Here is a 20,672-nt window from a genome sequence, read left to right on the forward strand (position 1 = left end):
CAAATGTTAACAACTACCCCAAAGGAGAAGAGTGAAAGTACAAGAGATTTAGGTAAAGGTTATTCAGCCTTGGGGCAGGTGGATGAACTAGACAAACTCTTGAAACCCCTTCGAGCTCTGGGTTTTAATGATTTATACAAACTCGTTATGTGCAGGGTTTGCAGGTTTCAGATCAGTCCCTTTAAATAACCGTAAAGGAAAAGTAGACACTAGCAGAGCCAATAACTTCTGTAGGCTATTCAGTAGTCCTTAGTCATGTGGAAAGTTGCATTGAAGTTCACAGACTATATACAGTAGAGTCAATGGGGCACAGAGATCTGATATGTGGATCTCAAAACAGGACTTCTCTTCGTAAGCATAACTGTAAATCAGGACTAAACTGTCCCGCACAGTGACTGATTAAACATGACATGGAAACGTGAGAGGCTGAGGTTTTTTCTCTGCACTTTCCGTTTGATCAAGTGCAGAGAAACAACGCTTTAAACACTGCCTGCCAGAGGCTGTAAAAGAGCCCAGCTTGCAAGCAGGCAGCAACCACGTTTGAGTGGAAAACAATGTGGAAGACATGCTGTCTAGAAGCACAGATCAGTCTACATGAGCTGTTGACTGTCAGATAAGATAGCCACAGACATTACTACACTCTTGACCCTAAAAGACATTCCTTTATATTTCCTAAAGCTGAACAAAGTATTTCCAGACTCTGGCATGAAAATTTCTCTGCTGCACTAAGCAGTTGTTGCAGGGACGGGGCTGTTGGTATGCTATTCTGTGCCAATTCACTGCTTTTAGCTGATTTGCTTGACTCGTTCACTGTAAAATCTGCTTATATTTCATTATTTCCGCTGTTCTCATAACGCAGCACACCCTTCATGTTGTTCTGCTTACATACATCTACTCTCATCCTCAGGGCCCCAATCTAGCAAAGCACCAAGTCTAGGAGCTCTCCTGGAAGCGGTAGGGACCAGATCCCACAGCTGAGGTTGTGGCCCTCAATGGAGCCGGGGTCACAGCCCCCTGGACACTGGCTGAGCTCTGTCCCACCACCTCCTCCCAATGCAAACAACATGCCTCTGCCCACGTGCAGCTGACTCAGGCTGGGGAGGAGGGAGGCATCAAACACAGCACACTGCCTACAGATGCATCTACTGTACCACAAGCAAAAACTTTCGGAAAAGCTTAAAAACACCTCATTAAACAAAAGATTTATCCTTATTTGCAAAGAAAACAAAGCTATGCATAGCACCTGAGCAAACCAATGGTAATCCCTGGCTAGGCCCCCAGCCAGCCCGTTTGCCTTGCAGGGCACTGCTGGTATCAGTCACAGATCCAGTTTGACTGCTAATTTACCTCCCTGGGGAAAGGCCCTTGACTTCAGGGGAAACAAGATCTGGTTCCAGATGTCAGAAAGGGCATAAGATGAGAATAAACAAAATCACCAGCTGCCAAAAACTCCCCCCGAAAAAACAACAGAGAGAGAACATGAGGAATCCCGTGTCTACAATGCCTTGACCCATGGAAAAAGCAAAACAGCACACTAGTAAGAGTTGCTCTGTTAACAGTGGCTGTATGTAATTAGGAAAGGCATTCAGCTTCTGTTTTCAGCATGTAATTTTTAATTGATTTTGCTGAAAGAAACTTTAGTGTTGTTTCAGTTAATAGGAGTCTTTCCAGCAAAACTGGTCTCCGTAAAAGGCTTATGTAAACCTTCCTTCAAGTGTCACAGGCTTATTGTTTGAATTGGCAGGGAATTAACCTGTTGCAAAAAACTCATTCCCTATAAAAGCCAACAGTCATGAGACGCACAGCTGCAGACCTGATGGGTCTCCTACACTAGGGAAAGGTGATGATTTCAGAGACCTGGCCACTATACAGCAATCTTTCCAGATCCCAGAGGAGACAGAGCTTTTCCCTGTCATAAGGAGTACCACACACATGAACATGATGCTTTCTGGTAACACACAGGAAAGTAAAACAATTCCTGTTAGTAAGCCTCTCTTACCTTCCCCAAGAGCTAGTATTCAGCCCCAAGGCAAGACCATGTTCTCATCTGGATAGCTGTATAATTATCTTATGCCTTCCAAAGGGACCACGCATCCTATTAAACACAATCAAGTCACGGGGGACCAACTTAATGGTGGCTGGTGCCACATCAAAGCATGGGGACTCTGTGCACACCATCCCACATTCAGAGCCAGGATGAAGCACATGCAGACCCTTCGCATCTCTAGAAGGGCCATTAGAAATAGCAATACAGACACAAAGGCAGTGGAATAAGCTAACTAGCATGAGCCCTCAGGATAAAAACAAGGTTTTTCTTCAGCCAGCCAACAGCTAGTCCTCTCAAGGTCTGTAGCCCAGCCTTTTGGCTCCTCTGGCTCTTGGTCAGCTACATGACCTACATGCCTCCCTATACCCTTAACGATGCATCTGCCACTGTGCCGTGCCAAGCAGTGAGCTGGGGCACGCAGGTGGCTCTGCTATCCAACTCCATATCTAGGGCTGGCAAAACCAGCATTAAAGTGCAGGGTGCAAAGGTGACGCTCTGCCTCTGCTTCCAGATATAGTTCAGGTATGTCACCATATATACTGCATGTTGTATTGCCTCTGCAGGTAGCAGCGACATGTTCTGAAAAGTGACCATCTCAGCCCATGCATCCTACCAGTGAGACACATTTGCAGAGGGAGAGAAAGAAGGTTTGTCATAAAAATCAAGACCATGCCATTAGGTTGGGTTGATTGCTTCATGTCACCTGTAAAAGGCCATTATCTTTCTGGAACTGAAAAAGTCTGCAGGGCAAACCCCTCAGCCCCCTCCTGCAGAGAAAACCAAACCACCAAGCCTACAACAACTAAAGAAAACATTTGCATCTGACCTCAATACACAGGTATGATGCCTCTGTTGTGGGACACCATGTAGGTGACCTTCGCTACTGGACCCTTCCACTAGCAAAGCTGTACATCAACCTATGCAAAGGTTTGACTTTGAGGGGAGCAGGGCAGACCAGCCATTCTTACAGTAATGCTACATGGAAGGAAAAGTCCTGCTTTTAAAATAAACTCTTATGATCATTTACTACCTTTTTGGTCTTTAGAATACTTATGAGCAGACTAGCTCACTTGCATTGAGTAAGCCACTGCTCAGGTGTGCCTGCTGTTTTGTTTTGTTTTGTTTCCAGCACACACAGAAGCCAACCCTGGGAACTGCTGAACTGGAAAGTGAAAGTTGGGAAGTGCTGCCTCAAGAAAAATAGCACCTAACAGTCTTTAGATAAAAATCGCACACCAACCTACCTACCTGCAACAGGACCCAGCACTGTTTTCCTTTAGAAGTAAGCTTGAAGAAAGCAGCTGTGCAAGATACTGCCCTGTGAGCAAAGATTTTATCTACAATAGCCTTGATTACTGCCTAACCTTTTCCTGGCAACATCCAGCATGAGCTGATCCTAAATACGTCCTTGTCCTATTCCTCTGTGGTTAGGAGTGCACAATACGCTATGATGTGACATGTTGAAAAGCTTGTTTTCACGGCTGGATTAATTCCTCTGTATGATGGGATAAGGAACCACACTGTACTTGTTGCCATTTTTTTCAGGAAGCAACTATGAATAGGCGTTGCTGTATTGACAGCTAAACCTCAGCTTAGGGAAAGACAGAGATGTTTCCTCAATAAGGTCAGAAAGCCATGTCTCCTTTGCAGTGTTGCAAATGAAAAAAAAAAAAATCCATGGAACTGAAAGCTCTTTTAGAAAGCCCCAAATACACATACCTACATTTATGGGACTTCTATTTTGGTCAGGGATTAGTAACAAAAAGCAGTTTCCTCGAAGTAAGGAGCAAACTCACTGAAAATTTTAGTTGCATCATGAAAACCATCCTATGAGAGCACCAATCCAGCAGTAAGCCTGGTTTTAACATTAAAAAGTCACATATAACCAAAATACACCATCTGCCTCAGGAACTCCATTCTCACAGACTCACAGAAGCACTTGAAGAAACACTTCACTATGGCTATTTCAAACTGCATATGTGTGGCTGAAAAAGGAATCAACCAAATGCCTGATTTTAGCCATTACCAGCATTGTCATCTCACACCAAAGTGACACATTTCAGCTCCTTCTTGATGAACTATCAGTGCTGGCTCTCAAGCCTCTCTGGCATTTCAAAGGAGAGAAGACCCAGTTTTGGCAGCACCTGTGGCAAAACCAACTTGACTTACCAGGAGAATACTCATTGTGTTGGTAAATGCAGACTCTCTCGTGAACTGCTTAATCTTGAAGGGGGCAAGGAAAAACACGTAGTATTATGTTTAAGCTTAACCCACAATAAAAATAAATGACCCAAGGTATTTTAGGCCAGCAACTCTCTTACTCTGTTGACCCTGGGAATCCAGAAAGAAGAGGCACATTGACAAGCCTGTGGCCAAACACTTTCTGGTCAGGCTTTTCCTGGTGTCTCTCCCTGCTGCTCCCAGCTTCCTAAGCAAGCACTCTCATTCTGATCATAAAATCTCCAAACTCTCCTACACAAGTGCAGTGGTTCCCTTCCGAGTACCTCCTACCATCCTGCAGACTCCCTCCAGGAGCCTGCTGCTCATGACCCAACAGAAGCAACCTCAGTTCAGTACAGCTGCAGCCAGCAGCTCTCCTCTTACATCTTCCAGAATGGAATCACCCTAAGTTTTTTTAAAAAAGTCACCCCCCTGCAAATCTGCCCCATGCAGCTGAAGCTACCTGACTCCATGGCTCAACCAGTTTCTCAACAAGATCAAAGCCTGTGCAGTTGTTCAAGGAGCTTTTCAGTTACTCCTCCAGTTTCTATCACGAATTACGGCAGCACTTGGAGAGTGCCAGAATCCAAAGGGATGGATTACCCCTGCCCTGTGACAGGCAGCAGGCTGGAGGGGACAGGGCAGGCTGCAAGCACAGTAGCATTACATTATGCACAGATGCAGTTTTGCTGCTGAATGATTGACAATAACTACTGGATGTCACTATTTTAAGGATAATGTCATTTGCGTAATTATCTGGCAGGGTCTCTCTTCAGTGGCTGGCATTATTCACAAGGGAGGAATTAGACTTACAGTTGACTTGATGATCTTAAATGCCTTTTCCAGCCTAAGTGATTCTAAGATTCTATGATTCTAGACTGAAATCCAGCTGTAGAATAAGTAGATTTGCTAGTCTATGCAGACAATCACCATGCTTTAGAAGCTTGATACATATGATATACATTGCTAGTAATTTTCATACTCTCAGGTCCCGGAGAATATTAAAATGACACTCCTTCTCTATTTCACCGTACCACATGTATCATATGATCTCATACTTAAAAATAATTTAACATTCTCTGTCCTCACCTGACCATCTATTTCTTACTGGAGCTCAAGCTAGGAAGAGAAAGAGAAGTGGCTTTTACTTGATTTATCCTATCATCTCACCATCAAGATAGGAAAGAGTCCCCCACCCAGCCTCTGGCCCTTTGGCAACTTTAGTCCTCACTTATTCTGGTTTTAGTGTGTTCAAACCTGGGTTTATCTGATATAGAAGGATGCACTACTAAACACAGGACTGCACTGCCTGCGTTAAACCATGCAAAGCCCCAAACCAAGTGGCATTTGGCCCAACCCACAGTCTGAAATGGCACTAACAGAGTGTGACTGGGTTGGAACTGGTCTCATCCTGGATCCAGTTGTGGGTCCCAGCTGTACAACTGTAACCAAGCAGCAAAATGAGAGAGCTGACATTATTCTTTGCAGTGCTGGCATACCAGAAGTAGGACTGAGCAGGGCTGCTGCAGACCATACCCAAATATGCATGCTTTGCTGTTGGAACCCAAGTAACAGTATTCCAAAGAAAACAACTGACTGTTCCTCCTTTCCAGTGCTCTGGGCAAGAGGATGCCAGAAGTGTTCTGCAAAGCATGTCAAAAAGAAATCTTTCTGCATAACCAGACTGTCTCAGTGCCAACATCTCCCTGCTCATCTGTCCTGTTTCACCCCAGAAGAGGTCTTGCTCTGCCCCTGGTATACATGGGAAGATGCTGGTCAAATGGTCGTCTTGGCCAGGGAGACCTCTGCAAAGCAGACTGGCTGTCTGATCCATGCTAGCTGGTATATGCCTTGATGCTTCAGCTGATATGGGAGCACTTTGACAGTACAGAAGGGGGAAAAAATATATTCAAACTACCCCCCTGAGTACAGAATAATAATAAAGAAGAAATAAAAAGAGAGCTGCGTATGAGAAATAGCTTCCTGAGAACAGCCTTAAGACCTGGGAGCGGAGGCTGACGCAGGGAGGCACTGACGCTCTGATCCTGCCGCAAACACAAAGATGCCCAACATGGGCAGGAAGGAAAAACTCCTGCTGTAGGATCACGGCAGGAATTGAAAAGACTTTTAGTGGCTGAGCTGAGTGGCACTGGGTAGGTATGTCAAACAGATAGGGTTTAAAACACAGGCCTGTAGCTAATGCAGGGAAATAAGGAGGCTTTGGTGTAACCGGCACATATTAGCCTTTAAATATCAAGGCACACAGTGGCAAGAGCAACAGCTCCTTGCATTTACCTCCCAGAAAACCCAGGAAGGTTTCACTTAGTGCCTGCCCCTTTGTTATCAGTTTGACATGTGCTCTACGGCACAGAGCAGACCCACAGCAGAGGCTTCTGTCGGTCAGCAGCCACACAGGCACCTGAGGTGCAGGCAAGGGGCAGTTTTGGGGCTGATATAAACCAGCTGCATGAATTAACACTAACGCAAAATCTAGCCACTGTGCCTTGGAAGGAAAACCTGTTCTTCTATGTGCTTGCACAGACATCGTAGGAAGGCCCTCCCTGTAGTCAGTACTGCAGCCAGAAATTTCACTCCTTCCTGGAAGCTGGTGCACCTTGGACAATGTGCAGTGGCAAAGCAGAGGTACTATTACCCCAGCTGACAACTTTTTCCTGGTGGGCAGCAAGTGACAGTTATTTATCCAAGCAGAAAACTCAAGCTATCATCTCAGCCATGGGGTTCAGACCAAGAGAAGGAATGAATGCAGAGCTCACCGATAAATGATGCCTCTTTCATGGAGAAACATAAGGGCTGAAATAATTTCTGCAGCATAGAACCGGGCCCGATCTTCATCGAAGCGACGCGACTTCTGAATATGGAACATCAAGTCCCCGCCATTTACGAACTCCATCACAAAGAACAGGCGATCCTTCACACACACACAAACACAACAGATACGAACAGCATTAATCATCTCCTCTGTCAGGCTCAGAAAAATGTAAGTACAACTATTATCTCCCAAACAAAAACAGATTAAATACCCACGAGACATTGGGGGGAAAAAAACACCCTGATTTTTTCAGGAAAGATTAAGTCAATACCAAGAAGGTCCATTAGTATCTCCTTGCCCTGCACTCCTCCCAAAGATTTTTCCCCCAGTCATTAAATTAAATCCTGTTCACATGCAGATTGGGCATATCAGTAGGTGTGTGCTCCTCACTGACCAGCTCCTGTTGGGTTTCCTGAACTGTCCTTAGCCTGAACCGGTAAGGATGATACCCCTTCAACAGCACTCTGAGCTGAGTGGGCACAAGAGAAATCTGCAAAAAGTCACCTGCTCTCTACTACACACCTCAGATCTCTGGGGAAAGATGCTCCACAACGTAATGTGCATAACCAGACATCTCACAGACTGCAGCTTTGCCACAGTGGCACATGATGATGTTGTCTCAAGGGTATCCCAACACTTTTTCTGGGGAATGTGCATTGTTTTCCAGAATGGGATTTCCTGCCATACACTTTGCAGGGCAGCTGCCTTTTTGGGCCCTCAAATTTCAGCACTCCTCTAATTAACCTGCAGACACCTCTGGGTGATGAAGGAACTGGTAAGGACAAAGTACAAACCAATGTTTCTGCTGGGCAGAAATGCAGTTCAGCTCATTAATCATGGCTGCTGGTCTCTGAGGGGTGTGTGTGTGTGTCTTTGTTCTGGCTTTTGCAAAAGTCTACAGACATGGAGGCCTTGCTTAAGCTGCATGCCCAACAGTCTGGGTATGGGTTTAGTGCATGCAGAAGGGGTGCTCCCTTAATTGTGGCAGGAAGGACACAGTGACCTGCCACAAAACTAAACCCTAGAATTGTTGCAGTCTGGTTCAAAAATTTCCCCATGTAATTCTTTCAGGACATTCAGTACTGATTGTTTCAGTTTTCCTCTGAGTAACAGGAACAAGCAAACTGGAAAACAGGCAAACAATTCAGTTGAGACCAGTCAAGCCTTTTAATGGTACTATTTGCCCTTCTTTCCCCACAAGCTCCTTCCCAGGTCCGATGTTAATTATCTACAAGCTACTTTTAAATCCTCTCTAAGTTTAAGAGGATAAACATTGTTATACTCCACTTTCTGGCAGCCAGCCAGCTCGAAATGACTACTGGTATTAACATCTTGAGATGCACAGAGCAGAAGAAAAGCAACTAGGAATCCTTGCGTTCCTCCCCAGACATGAGCAGGAAAGCAAACGGCTTGTGTCAGCTTGCTTCTCATCACCGTCCTGAGCTCTGCTCAACAGCTCCTTCCAGAAGCTAAGATAGATGTGTTCCCAGCAGTCTCCCAATACTACAGCATGTAGCGCCAAGACCGTGTGTTAAGTGCCATCTCCAGTCCACATAAAGACAGAGTGAAACAATGTAGCGTTGTTCATTATAAGGCTGCTGAAAGATATCCAAGCTGGCTCGGCTATGGCAGCAGTCTAAGCCAGAGCAGCAGAAACTATGCAAACCCACCAGCAACCTTGGCTCTTCAGCCCACATCAGATCTCTAACGTCACGTCTTCGCTGCAGTTGGTTAAACTGATGGGCTATGCTGTGCCTACCTGTTCAGCAACCCTTCCTGCAGCTGCAGCACACACATCGCCTCTGCCTTGCCAGTCAGGTCACCTTTTCCATCTCCTTGTTATTCTTTCCCACCTCCTTCCTCACTGATCTCTCCACATTACACGTGCTTATCTAGCCAAGCTTGTCCAGGCATCTCTTCAAGCCCGTACTTAAAAAAGAAATCCCTCTTGCCTGATCTCCAACAGGATGTAATTTAATTTTTCAGCAATCTGACAATGGATGTGTGTGTGTGTATTTATGTAAGTAATACATACGCTTGTACAAACATGCATACAGTCAGGTGAACATGCATGTGTTTTTTTACTCTTTCCTCAGAGGTGAGCTTCAAGGAAACAAAGTTAAGTCTTCCTATCTTAAAACATGCATGTCCTGCTTCTCCAGTGCAGGCAAAACTTCACAGCCCCTCTCAGACTTTTGGAGGTACTTGTCTGTAGTATGATGCTTAAAGGAAGATACTACTTCTTTCTTAAATGTTCAAGTGAGCACCAAAACAGCCAGTTTTAAATTCACATCACTGCTGTCATGGCACTAGCAGGTTTTTGCTACAAACAGCTCTTGCTTCAGACTAACTTCAAAGTTAGCAAGTATTGTGCATGTGTTCACAAGTGTTAACATCTATCAAATCACCTCCACCCACAGTCTCATTTCACAGGTCAAGCATAAATACAGAACTTTGGACTACTCAAACTTATTATTTTTTATAAAGAGGTCCAGCTAATTGTCTGTGCAGCTTTCTAACACTTAGAAATCCCACAGGGCTGCTGAACAAAAGAGCAGGATAGGTAAACCAACTCGGTAATAATACAGTGTTTGTGCATTGGCCTGCTACATGCCTGGCAACAAGTATCAGAAAAATCAGCAGTAAGGACCACCCTTTGGGGAACAGCACCTAAGAACCAGGCAAGGTCTTCCATTTTTACTCTTAAAACTTGCTTGCCAAACCATAAAGACCAACCACTCTCCCAGGAATCACTGAGAAATAAAACAAACAGTGGTATTTTATGATGGAGGGGAAAAAAAAGGCCATTTCCAGCAGGCAAGGTAAGAGTGAATAAACAGCTTAAAAAAGGGCCAGGAAAAAGAAATCTTGAAACAGCAGATAGTTCAGGCACTTGCAGATTGAACCTAACTTAAGAGTTATGTGCCTCCTTTCTTGGGGACTACGAGCAGGAATTAGGAAGAGTTGGAAGCTGGAGTGTTTTTTGACAGGGCTTAATGCTGAAATTGCCACATTTCTATTTTTCTGTGCTGCACTGCTCAGAAGTCTCCCCTGATCTGCTATCTCTGTTTGACATCGGCAAAAGTAAGAAAAGGAGCATTTGAGTCAACAGGAAACAGTGACGCGAAAGCCTTTGCAGCAGTGGCAGCCACATGAGGAAATCACGTTGCACCAGTTCTGGACTGGGATCGAGATGCGTAAAGCCACCAAGCAATTGTTCCTGTAGACTATAAAGAAACACTTGGAGGAAAACAAAGCCCATGGGATCAGTTGGGTTCATTTCAAGGCTGGCCTGTATCTAGAGATTAGCCCTGGCAATTTCAGTGCAAAAGAAATGTTTGGGTTTCTTTTTTCAATTTATTTGTTTAAATTGCAATTTGCCATTCCTATTCATTTGCTGATTAGCAGGGCAGGGGCTATTGGAAGCGGATACTATGTCCTAAGGACAGTGCGTGACAGCAACTACACATACCCACTTCATTTTGTTGCCTTGGCGGGTTTTGGTTGGGCTTGAAAAGAGTCCTGGACAGCAAAAGCTGCTGGGTGGGTCAATCTACAAAGCGATCACTGCCCTTTGCAAACACAAGCACCCACTGAAATCCAACTCAAACATCACTTTAGCCCTTTGTCCCCACCAGCTCTACAAGCAAGATGCTTTGAATCCTCATACCTCTCCTCTTCATCATCGCAGGAAAAAAAAAAACTGGATTTTTTTTTTTTTATTAAAAGAGTATCCTTTCCTTCCCCATGCCCAAAGAAGGCCAGTGTGATGGCTAACTTCTACCTGCTTCTAGTTAAAAGTCACAGCTGATGCCCATGTGCAACCCACACAAGACCAAAGATCTCTGAACAGGATGAGAGCCTTATCTCTGATCACAGGCTTTCACGCTAAGTAAATTGGGCAGGGCAGGACCATTGCCCTGGTTCAGGCAGCCTGGAAGGAAGAGATAGGGAAAGACGAGTGTTTCCTATGTGGAGACATGGAAGATGATAATAGCAAAGTTCCCTTCCCTATCTGAGCTGCCCCACCAAGGACACATCCCAGCAGCAACTGCATCCAAGCCTCCCCATCAGCTGACAGGTGGCATATAAAGCAACATCTGGAGGATATAGAGACTTGGTTAAATGTGGTTTAGAGCAGTGTCGCCGCCCCCCCCCCCCCCAAAAAAAAAAAAACACCAAACAAAAACCAACAAAAAACAACCCAAAACCCCCCAACCAACCAACAACAACCCCAAAACAAAAAACAGCCTGGTTAAGGAATTCAGGAATTTGCACATTTTCACTTTATCTTTTTGGAAATAATTCATGCACACAACTTCTTAGAAAATCAGCTTTGGGCTCAAGCTGATTTCACTCAAGCCAAAGGACTTCCCCAAGAAAACAGTACTTTTTCACTGTTTCGGCAGTTTATGCTTTCCAGAGCAGAAGGCAGGCACTCAAAATTATCTCTGTTGGAGACAGCTGTGTCACTGCTTCCCAGAAAAAGTGTATTGTTTCCAAAAAAGAGTAGCAGGGCTTAAGAGCTTGCAAGCAAATTATTACAAGAGCTGGCAGGCTCCCTCAGCACTCCCAATGTTCCTGTTCTCCCTTCGTGGTCCACAACCCCCACACAAAGCAATCTGCCTCGGGTCTTGCTGGGAGCATGCAAATAAGTCAGTACTGGCCTTGGGAAAGCCACATGTCCAATGCCCCCAGCAGTGCAAGTGGCCATCTGTATCTGGGTCAAGGCACTGCAAAGCACAGAACCGGAAGGAGGAATAATAAAGACGTTTATTTCTCAATATTTATCTTCGTAGGAGTAACACAACCATGAACTACACTCAGATGCTGCTCTGAAATGCCTCCCCTCCATACCCAGCCCTTCAACCTAGGCAGTGCCACATCCTTGCAGATTGCTGCTGCTCCCACTTAAAAGGTTTAGAGGTGGGCACAGGGTGTTCAGAGGGTTATACAACAGCAGTGCTTCAAAACCAGAGGATTGCAGGTGTCATACGAATGGGCTCACCAAGAGGGGATGGCTGAAATGACCTTTGCATGTACATGTGTGCACGAGAGCTGCATGGGCTCAGCCCAAAATTTCTGAACAGTGCCACAGCCACACTCACCTGGCTGCGATGGAGCAAGACACTGACTGACACTAGGTGAAGATTTGATCCTTTGATTTCAAATCAGAATAACTACATCAAGCAGAGGAGAAGCACCTCCACTCCATGTTTGCTCAGCTGGAATTACATGCAAATGAGGGCGACGCTTCTTAAACCCAGCTGCAGCAACAACTGCCAGGGGACCTGCTGCTGCTCCACTCCCCACCGTGGCCCAAGACTCCCAGACAGCAAGGCGATGGCAGAAAGGCGGCAGGTTTTATAGCTATCTGCTAGGTGATCTTTGGTGCTTTATTAGCTGTTTTACCTCTCTGCGTACATGCCAGTACACTGCAGAAACCACTTCTGCCTAGGAGAAATCAAGCCACGGCAAAGGAGCGTGCCACAGATGGCACATAAGCCCTGGGGTTATCAAGACAGGGGAGATCACTCTGTGCCACATGCAAAAGGCTGAGAAAGAGAAGGTTTCTTCTGCTGGTTTTGGGTTTGGGGGTTGTTGGTTGGTTTTTTTTTTTCTTTTTTTTTAGCTAGAAGGAGGGGTGAACTGAAAATTAAGTTCCTATGAAAATTAAGCAAACTCAGAAAGGATTTGAGATAAATGTGGCATCTGCTCCAGTCTGGGCAGCTGGAGAGAACACTTGTGAGAAGCACAGGTTAATTCCCCACACCAGGCTCATTTTTAGCTACTTTAACAAAGAGCCACCAGCGCCATTGTCGCAGCTACGGGAACAGGGCAGTTATCACTCACAACTGCACTCCGCTACCTGACACTGCTGATAGTGGCCATAACGCAGGCTTTCCTACACCCCAGCAGCAAGGTACATAAACATCGCCTGGAGAATAACAAATTTGCTCTTGCCATTTGCATAAATAAACTCTGCGGGGTCCCTTGGGGTAAAGGCTGCCTCCCGCGCGCATGCGTGCACAGCACAGTATTAACGCTGAGCTTATTCCAGAAGAGCTGAACAACGACAACCACAACTCAGGACGAGCTGATGGGAGTTGTGGGTTCCCCCCCCTTTCCAGGGGAAAAAAAAAAAAAAAAAAAAAAAAAATCACGAATCAAACTACATCCTCCAGTTTTCTGCCCCTGTTAACTGTGAGGCTGAAATTTCAAGCTCACGCTGGAGAGTTCTTGTAACACGCAAATTCACTCATTTTTCTGGAACAATGCATCCTTTGGGATATGCAAGTGAACCATACGTGCATCCTTCCTCCTCAACCCCTCCCCTCAAGGCGGTCTAATTCACAGCAGGACTACATGACTAGCTCAGCTTTTGACTAGGAACTTTTCACCAGAATCGTAGCATGGTTTGGGTTGGAAGGGACCTTAAAGATCACCCAGTTCCAAGTCCCCTGCCACGGGCAGGGACACCTTCCACTAGACCAGGTTGCTCAAAGCCCCACCCAACCTGGTCTGTTCAACATACATGCAGAAGAATGATTTTTATCACTTTCGTTTGTTTCTATCTGTTCCATTAGAAACAAAACAAAAACCCCAACTGGGGGGTGTGTGGGGTGGAAATATCTCAGACACTAGGTCAATCGATTAAATCATGTACAAAAAAAATGCTTGTATAATCCCAATTTTAAAAGAATAATTATTTTAAAAAAAGCCAGCTTGGCCACCATTAAAACAAAATATCAAAAAAAGAAACCAACAACAAAACAAATTGAAAGAAAAAAAAAATTAAATTTTACCCTCCAGACCTTTAAAATGGCATAGAAAACTACATAAACACTCCTTCCCACCTGGGAGGCCAAAAAGCAAAGGGCTGGCTGAACTTAGATGGGAATAAATTGAGGAACAAGAAACTAGAATGTATCAAGCTATAGACATCGCCCATTTAAGCAAAGATTTATAGGACATCTGCACCCCTCAGCTGGCTGCTGATATTACGGTGTCTCAGAAAATAACAGCTCTGTAGAGATCATGCTCTTTTTACAGCCCTCAGTTCAGAAAAAATGCTACTGGAAATGGTGTTTTCAATCTGGAGTGAGCAACCTGAGACAGCCCTGGCCTGTTTTTAAAAATAATGAACTCTGCAAGCAACATCTGCTGGCCTCAGACTGTGCCAGGGAAGGCTAGAGACCTCCACAAGTTCAGCCAAAGGTCTTCTGGAAAATTAAGGGTACCAAAACACCCAAAGGCCGCTTGGAAACAGCTTGCTGTGAGGGCTTTGTACATCCATCCTCTCACCTTAGACGTCACCTGGAAAGCAACCCACATTGAAAGAGACCGAAACCTAAAGCACCACTGGGTCACACCTCAGCTAGTTACCTCTTCTCTGAGCTTCAACTGCCTTTTTTTTTTAATACCCCTCCTCCTCAATACTGACTGGCACCTGCTCACTCAGGTTGCTTGAGAGTTGCTGCCATTTTGACCCCTTTTTATGCTGCAAATTCCTTGGTTTTCAGGCCAAAGAAATTTATTAGTTTCAAGTACTGTGGCTAACCATAGATAACAGCATCTCCTTCAGCTACCACTGCACTAAACTTGGTAATTTGTCTAAGTTACAATCTCTCCCATAAGCCACTGCAGATGGAAACAGGCATTTTCTCAGCTCGATAAAAATGCAAGTATCCAAAGCCTTTCAACAACCAGAGGTGGGAAGGTTACGCTTGGGAGCTACACCACCATGATGGCAACTAAGCCTTCAAGTTCATGTTTTCACTTCAGCTCATATCACCTCTATGTTCAGCCTAAGTATGGACACGCAGGAAAGTTCACAGATAAAATCAGAAACGTCAGTCTGACCTTGTTTCATCTTCTGCGAGCAAAACCACTCTGCCTACAAAAAAACCCCACCCAACCCCATGTTCCTGCAATGAAGAGACCACCACGAGGTGTTACCATGCACGTCAGAGGAAGCCAAGCCTTTCAGACCAGCTTTGGAGACCTCACACATCTGGTCTAGTGGCAACTTGGGCCAGCATGCCAGCAAAGAGGTCATGGGGTTTTGGTGGATGTCAACACCGTAAAACCACAGAAAGACAGTTTTGACCCGTCTGCCTTTATTTGGTGCTAGACAGGTCAGGAGCAGAAAGGCAGAAACCGACTGCCCCTCTGGTCACAAAGCCAATGCGAGGGCACCGTGGCACACACGCTGCACGCAGAAGCCACACCGGAGAGAAGAAATCCCCTTGCCCCTCCCTGTCCAACAGCCCCCCCGCAAGCCCAGCTCACTGCCCCAAGCTCAACCTAAGCTCCTCCATGCCTGACTTCAGAAGGGCTCTGCAGCAAGCCCCCAGCGGGGTGCCTGTGCTTACGGCCAGAAGGCATGCTGGACTGCGCCGAGCTTTTTGGAAAACGCCAGGCCTAAAACCAGGATGTCCCCATCAACATCTTCACTTGATTTTGACCGGCAGCAACAAAACTGAAGCATGCGCTGGTCTTCCAGCACAGCGGCTTGGGGCTAGAAATGGTCTCAATGCTCTAGAACAGCAGAAAAAGTCTCAATGGTTGCAGCAAAGCATCCAAGAAGTACACTCAGCTGTCGGGTGTATGCACATCTGGAGCCCTGGCTCCCCAACATGCCAGAGGGGGAAGGCTGGGGGTTTAGAGCCTGGGTGATGACCAAAGCTGTCCTCCCTGCTCCCAAGGGGCTCCCTCTCAGCACCTTTCAGGGAGAACGCCAAAGAGGCCTTGTTGCTTCCTCACCACCCACCAGCATGCTGCAAGGCCTGTGTTAGGAGACTTGTTCATCTAACCAGAGGCCTGGGAAGGCTGCCACTGCCCTTCCAGCCTTCCTCGCCTCCACCACGGCAAGCTCAAGTGGAGGGGGTGGCGGACAACCAGGCTGATGCTGGGTATCCCCTGGAGGGACCATGACTGAGGACATGTCCCTTGGACATAGAAGGGCACCTAGACCTCTCTTGTGGCATCTGGGGACCAACAGGTGGGTGAGCAGCCAGCCAGCTGCCACTGCTCAGTCCCACCACTTTTGCTGGTAGGCCCCCACTTGGAAATTATGCCCCCATCAAGGGCTCCAGGTTAGCTCTAACACTTCTAGGGAGGTGAAATACAGGCTCATCTCTCTAAACACCTTGGTGATCCCTGACATGATGCCCAGCCTGACCCTGGGAGAGCTGTTTCAGTGCTCCAAGAGCCAGCAGAGACGTGCAGAAACCTTCCCCTTCCATGTTGAGAGCATGACATCAGCCCACAGCTTGTAAAGGGAGCGCAAAGCTGCGTGCTGGACAGCAGGCTGACCTCGTAAAATGGGACCAGTTCAATGATTATGCTGCCCTAGAGTTCCTGGGCCAGTCCCTACTGGCTTCAATAGCACCCCTGCTAGCTATTATCTCAGAAGGATGCTCGTTACAGAAAATCATGTCCCTCTGCCAAGTTCTCATGTCTCACTATTTTTGGAACAACACGGGCAGGCTCTGTGCCTCAGCAACTGTCAGCAGAGCCACAGGAAAGCAAATCCATATAACGATCAGGCTAGTGGGGACAGTGCTGGAAACAGCACTGCCTGGGGGTCAGTCCCCTGAAAGCACTCTGTAGTCATGAGAAAACGGATAAGGGCAATAAATGTAAAACCCAAACGCTCTTTGACACTATCTGCATGGGAAGCTGATCTCCCCCAACCCTTTTCATTCTCATGCATACAAGTGGAGACAAAAAGGATTTAAAAGCAAACCACCTGTGCAGGAAGGATGGTTCCTAAACCTCAAAGACAACAGGACCTACTTACTGCAAACTCATTTTAATTAAAACATTCCAGGATCCACATTCCCCAGGATTAAATTACTGACTTTGCTATTTATACATATAGCCTCTTTCACCCGATCCAGGACAGTATTGTTGAGGTGTTGCGTGACACCAGTGTCAGGTAAACGGAAACAAGCATTTTTTGGTGCTTCTGACCCCTAACACAGGAACCACAATTATCTGCAGGTCCCAGCACCTGTCAGCAACTCAGAGATTACTGGAGCAGGAGCATAATCCTCTCTGACACTAAAGGATGATTTTAAGGCCCTAGAAAAAGCAGAGGTAAATGGCTTAGGCAAGGTGCAAAGTTTCCAAGGCAAGGCTTTCAATTACAAGAAACAAATAATAAAAAAACAGAGACATGGTGAGCAAGGAAGACCTCACAGAGATGCAGCTGAAGCAGGACTTAAACCGCTCCCACTGTGAGGGAGCAGCAGGGCTCCTTCCTCGCTTTTCACAGGAAAGGAATCTGGAGATGCAAGTCCAAAACTGCCCAGCCCAGCGGCGGGCACGCAGAGGGCCATGTCCAGCCTCTGCCAGCCTGCTGTGCACTAATATTTCCTCTTTAGGCTCTGAAAACTGTGACCCATGTCAGGCAGAGACAACCCTTGCAGCTCCTACCATCTAGTGGCTGCAGTATTACTGTGTGACAGAGCAAGGAGGCTGTTTGGAGGTCAGGCAGCCTCAACCCACCCTGGGCAAATAAAGCAGTTCTTGCTAGCGGGTATCACTTATGCTGCAGCTGAGACTAAATTAGGAGCACAGTGAGCACAGGGGCAGCACAAGGGAACAGAAAACCTTTCTGAAAACCATCAGCAGCTAATGTAAGCACAGAGAAACCTCAGCTAGCTCTAAAATGGGAGAGCAAAAGTAGCAGCAATATATAGATGAACTCAGGTAATGCAGTGCTGTTTCTGGTACTTGTGCCTGCTTAGCTAATACTAGATTTTACCGGCACTACACAACATCGCACAGTGCAACACAGACATGCCCCAGGCTCTTTAAGCTACCCCTAGGCTGCTAAAGTCAGGGCAAGAGTTTTCTGGTTTGGGTGGAATACTACGCAAGAGTCAGAATTCATCCAGCCAAACCCTCAAACCCTTTGAGCACTCTGTCCTCAAACTGCCGCAGCATTTCAGGCACTTCCAAGGTCCTTCCTTTCCAATTTCCACAATTTCCTCTTTAACTGGGGGTGGGGGGCATACATAACTGGACATCCCTATCCTAGGGGCAGCCTCACCAGTGCGCCAAGCGGAGGGGATAACGACTTCCCCTGAGCTCCTGAAGCAGTCCAGGACATAATTTAACTTCTGTGCAATCGAGAATGCACTGCTGGCTCATATTGAACTTGGCACCTACTATAAGCGCCAGGTACCTTCCATCTGAGCCAATACCCTGCCAGTTAGTCCCTGCCTCTCTTGATGCATCTCATGGGATCGGGCTCCAACTTTGTTTTGACAAATGGTAAGAAGCCTCAAAATGGCCAGGTCTTGAAAAATTCCTAAAGGCAGGCCCAGTAGGTCATTATTTATCCAGCATCTTCTCAGCAGACTGGAGTCGTGCTTTGTTTCTTTATAACATGAACTGTTAATGCCACATTTTGAGAGTTTGGGCTGTAAGTGTGATACATGTGATGTGGTTTCCATGTGATTGCAAGTGAAACCAGGTATTATTTTCTGTAACCCTGCCCCCAAGTCCAAACATAAGTAACGCTTTTAAATATGGCTGCAGGCTGACATTTGAATAAGTGGTTACTCTTTTTAGAGAGAGAGATACACACACACATATATATATACATATATATTTTATTCTTTTCTATCAAGTTCATGTTAATGGAGGGGATAGCTCAATGCCATTTAAAGAATAAGCAGAAACCCTAAGTACTGTACCAGCCTTGTTAAGCCCTCCTGGAAGGACTCTGTCCACTGAATACCCAGGTGTTGCAATCATTTCTCTACTACAGCAATGGGATTTAATTGTGCTTTTATAAGCAATTTAAATCTGGTTATTCTGGATTGAAATGGGTGTCACTGAGTACAGAACATGGGCAGAAGATGCAATGAACCACACTAGCCTGAAATCTACTTTTTCTTTCATAAACACTTCCCCCTTTTTAGTTTTTTTTACTATTGGGGGAAAGTGGCGTTCTGTTACTGACAGTCCAGATAATGAAGCAAAGTGGGATTCAAGTTAAAGAGGAACCGAAGTAAGACCAGAAATAGCAGGGTCCTGCTACGACAAGCACCACTCTTTTGTCACCTTTTCAGAGACTGACCAGCTCTGTTTCAAGGCAGCAAGGGCTGAGGGGTTCCTGCCTCTGCTCCTCTCACGACAAGCTGGTCCAGAAATTCCTGTTCCAGGCTGTTCTACTGTTTAGCAACCTCCTTTTCATTTCCAGTCTAACAGTATCCATGGCCAGTCTAGACTCATTTAATCTTAGCCAGCATCTTGACAGCTTTGTTTCCCTCCTCAGCATTCGACATCTGCAGACACCAATCAGATCCTCTTTTTGCTTTCAATTTGCTAGTCTAAAGTAGGCTGAGTTCTTCCCTTTTTTTCCCCCCTCTTCGCAAAAGACTCTGCAATTACTTCATCAGCCCAGAAGACCTTGTCTGCACCCATGGCAGATTGCATCCATTTTCTGAACATGATACAGTACTAGCACAGTGACCTTAAGTCTCCCTAAGTTCATGGAAAATACTCTACACAGCCCAGGAGCACACTTGCTATTTTCACATCTACATTGAAATTCAATAAGGAAAGCCATAGCAACAAGTAAGCAAAACCCACTGCTATCCTACATCTGACCTGAAAAAGCACACATCAGTACTGGATATTTCTGATATTTTACATGAGGACTTCAGGAAAGCTATTAAAATTTGGGCCTTGTGTCTTCATATTATGAAATAAAAGTGGAGTTTCCTTGGTTACTAGTGACAACAGTGAGCTTTAGGTTTTATTTCTGCTATACAGCACAGCTGCTCTGTGAACCATGTAAGCTGTATATAAAAAAACCCAAACAACCAAAGATACGAGATGGTTTGTTGGTTTTTATTACATGAGTCTACCCAAGGGCTCCACCCTTAAAGAGCACAATTCTTAAACTCCATAGCTGGCTGTTGCATCACCCCAGTGAGAAGAGAAACGGGTAGGTGGCAGGATGCATCTGTCTGACTTTTTTTTTTTTTTTTTTTTTTTTTAGTATTCTGGGTTTATGTAGGAGGAGTGAAGCCACAATTAAAAGGGCAAGTTTCTCCCACCTCTTCCAAGAGGAAAAGAAGCTCTATTACCATTTAGCAATGGACAAAAAGCAACTGGCAAGGAGCCCAGGCAGTCTGGAAGAGCTATGCTGCAGAAAATGCTTTGGTCCTAACAAGAGTTTAGCTCAGGGACTCCCAAACTTACCGTCAGGTACACTGCTGTGGCCACTGCCTCCGTCACAGCCACTCCTCCCTCCACCACCCACATCAGCAACAAGCTCCCACCCACACGCACACACCGAATGAGGCTCTAAGCTGGACAGGCAGCGCATGTGCAGTCCTCCACTGAGTTACACGTACCACAAATGACAGCAATGGTATCATTTGTCTTACCTACGCAAGAAGAAATAGCAACCATATACAGATCTGATTCAGTGTCCACCCATGTCAGTAAGATCCTTTGCAGTAACCCCAGAAAGATTGTGTACTGCTCAGAACTGAATGAAAAAAGGCCAATAGCAACAGCAGGCTACCCCTGCTGCCAAGTACAATT

At 45.8% G+C, this 20,672-nt stretch overlaps 1 protein-coding gene across 1 annotated transcript in view; it reads right to left on the reverse strand.

Annotated features, from left to right (window-relative positions):
* Positions 1 to 20,672, reverse strand: part of PRKCH (protein kinase C eta) — a 121,436-nt gene that overhangs the window by 41,201 nt on the left and 59,563 nt on the right. Inside the window, exon 10 of the mRNA XM_037395085.1 lies at positions 7,042 to 7,196. Coding sequence (XP_037250982.1) covers positions 7,042 to 7,196 — 155 coding nt within the window. The remainder of the gene's footprint in view (positions 1 to 7,041; positions 7,197 to 20,672) is intronic.

Source organism: Falco rusticolus, chromosome 7 (assembly GCF_015220075.1).
Source record: "Falco rusticolus isolate bFalRus1 chromosome 7, bFalRus1.pri, whole genome shotgun sequence".
Classification (NCBI taxonomy): Eukaryota; Metazoa; Chordata; class Aves; order Falconiformes; family Falconidae; genus Falco; species Falco rusticolus.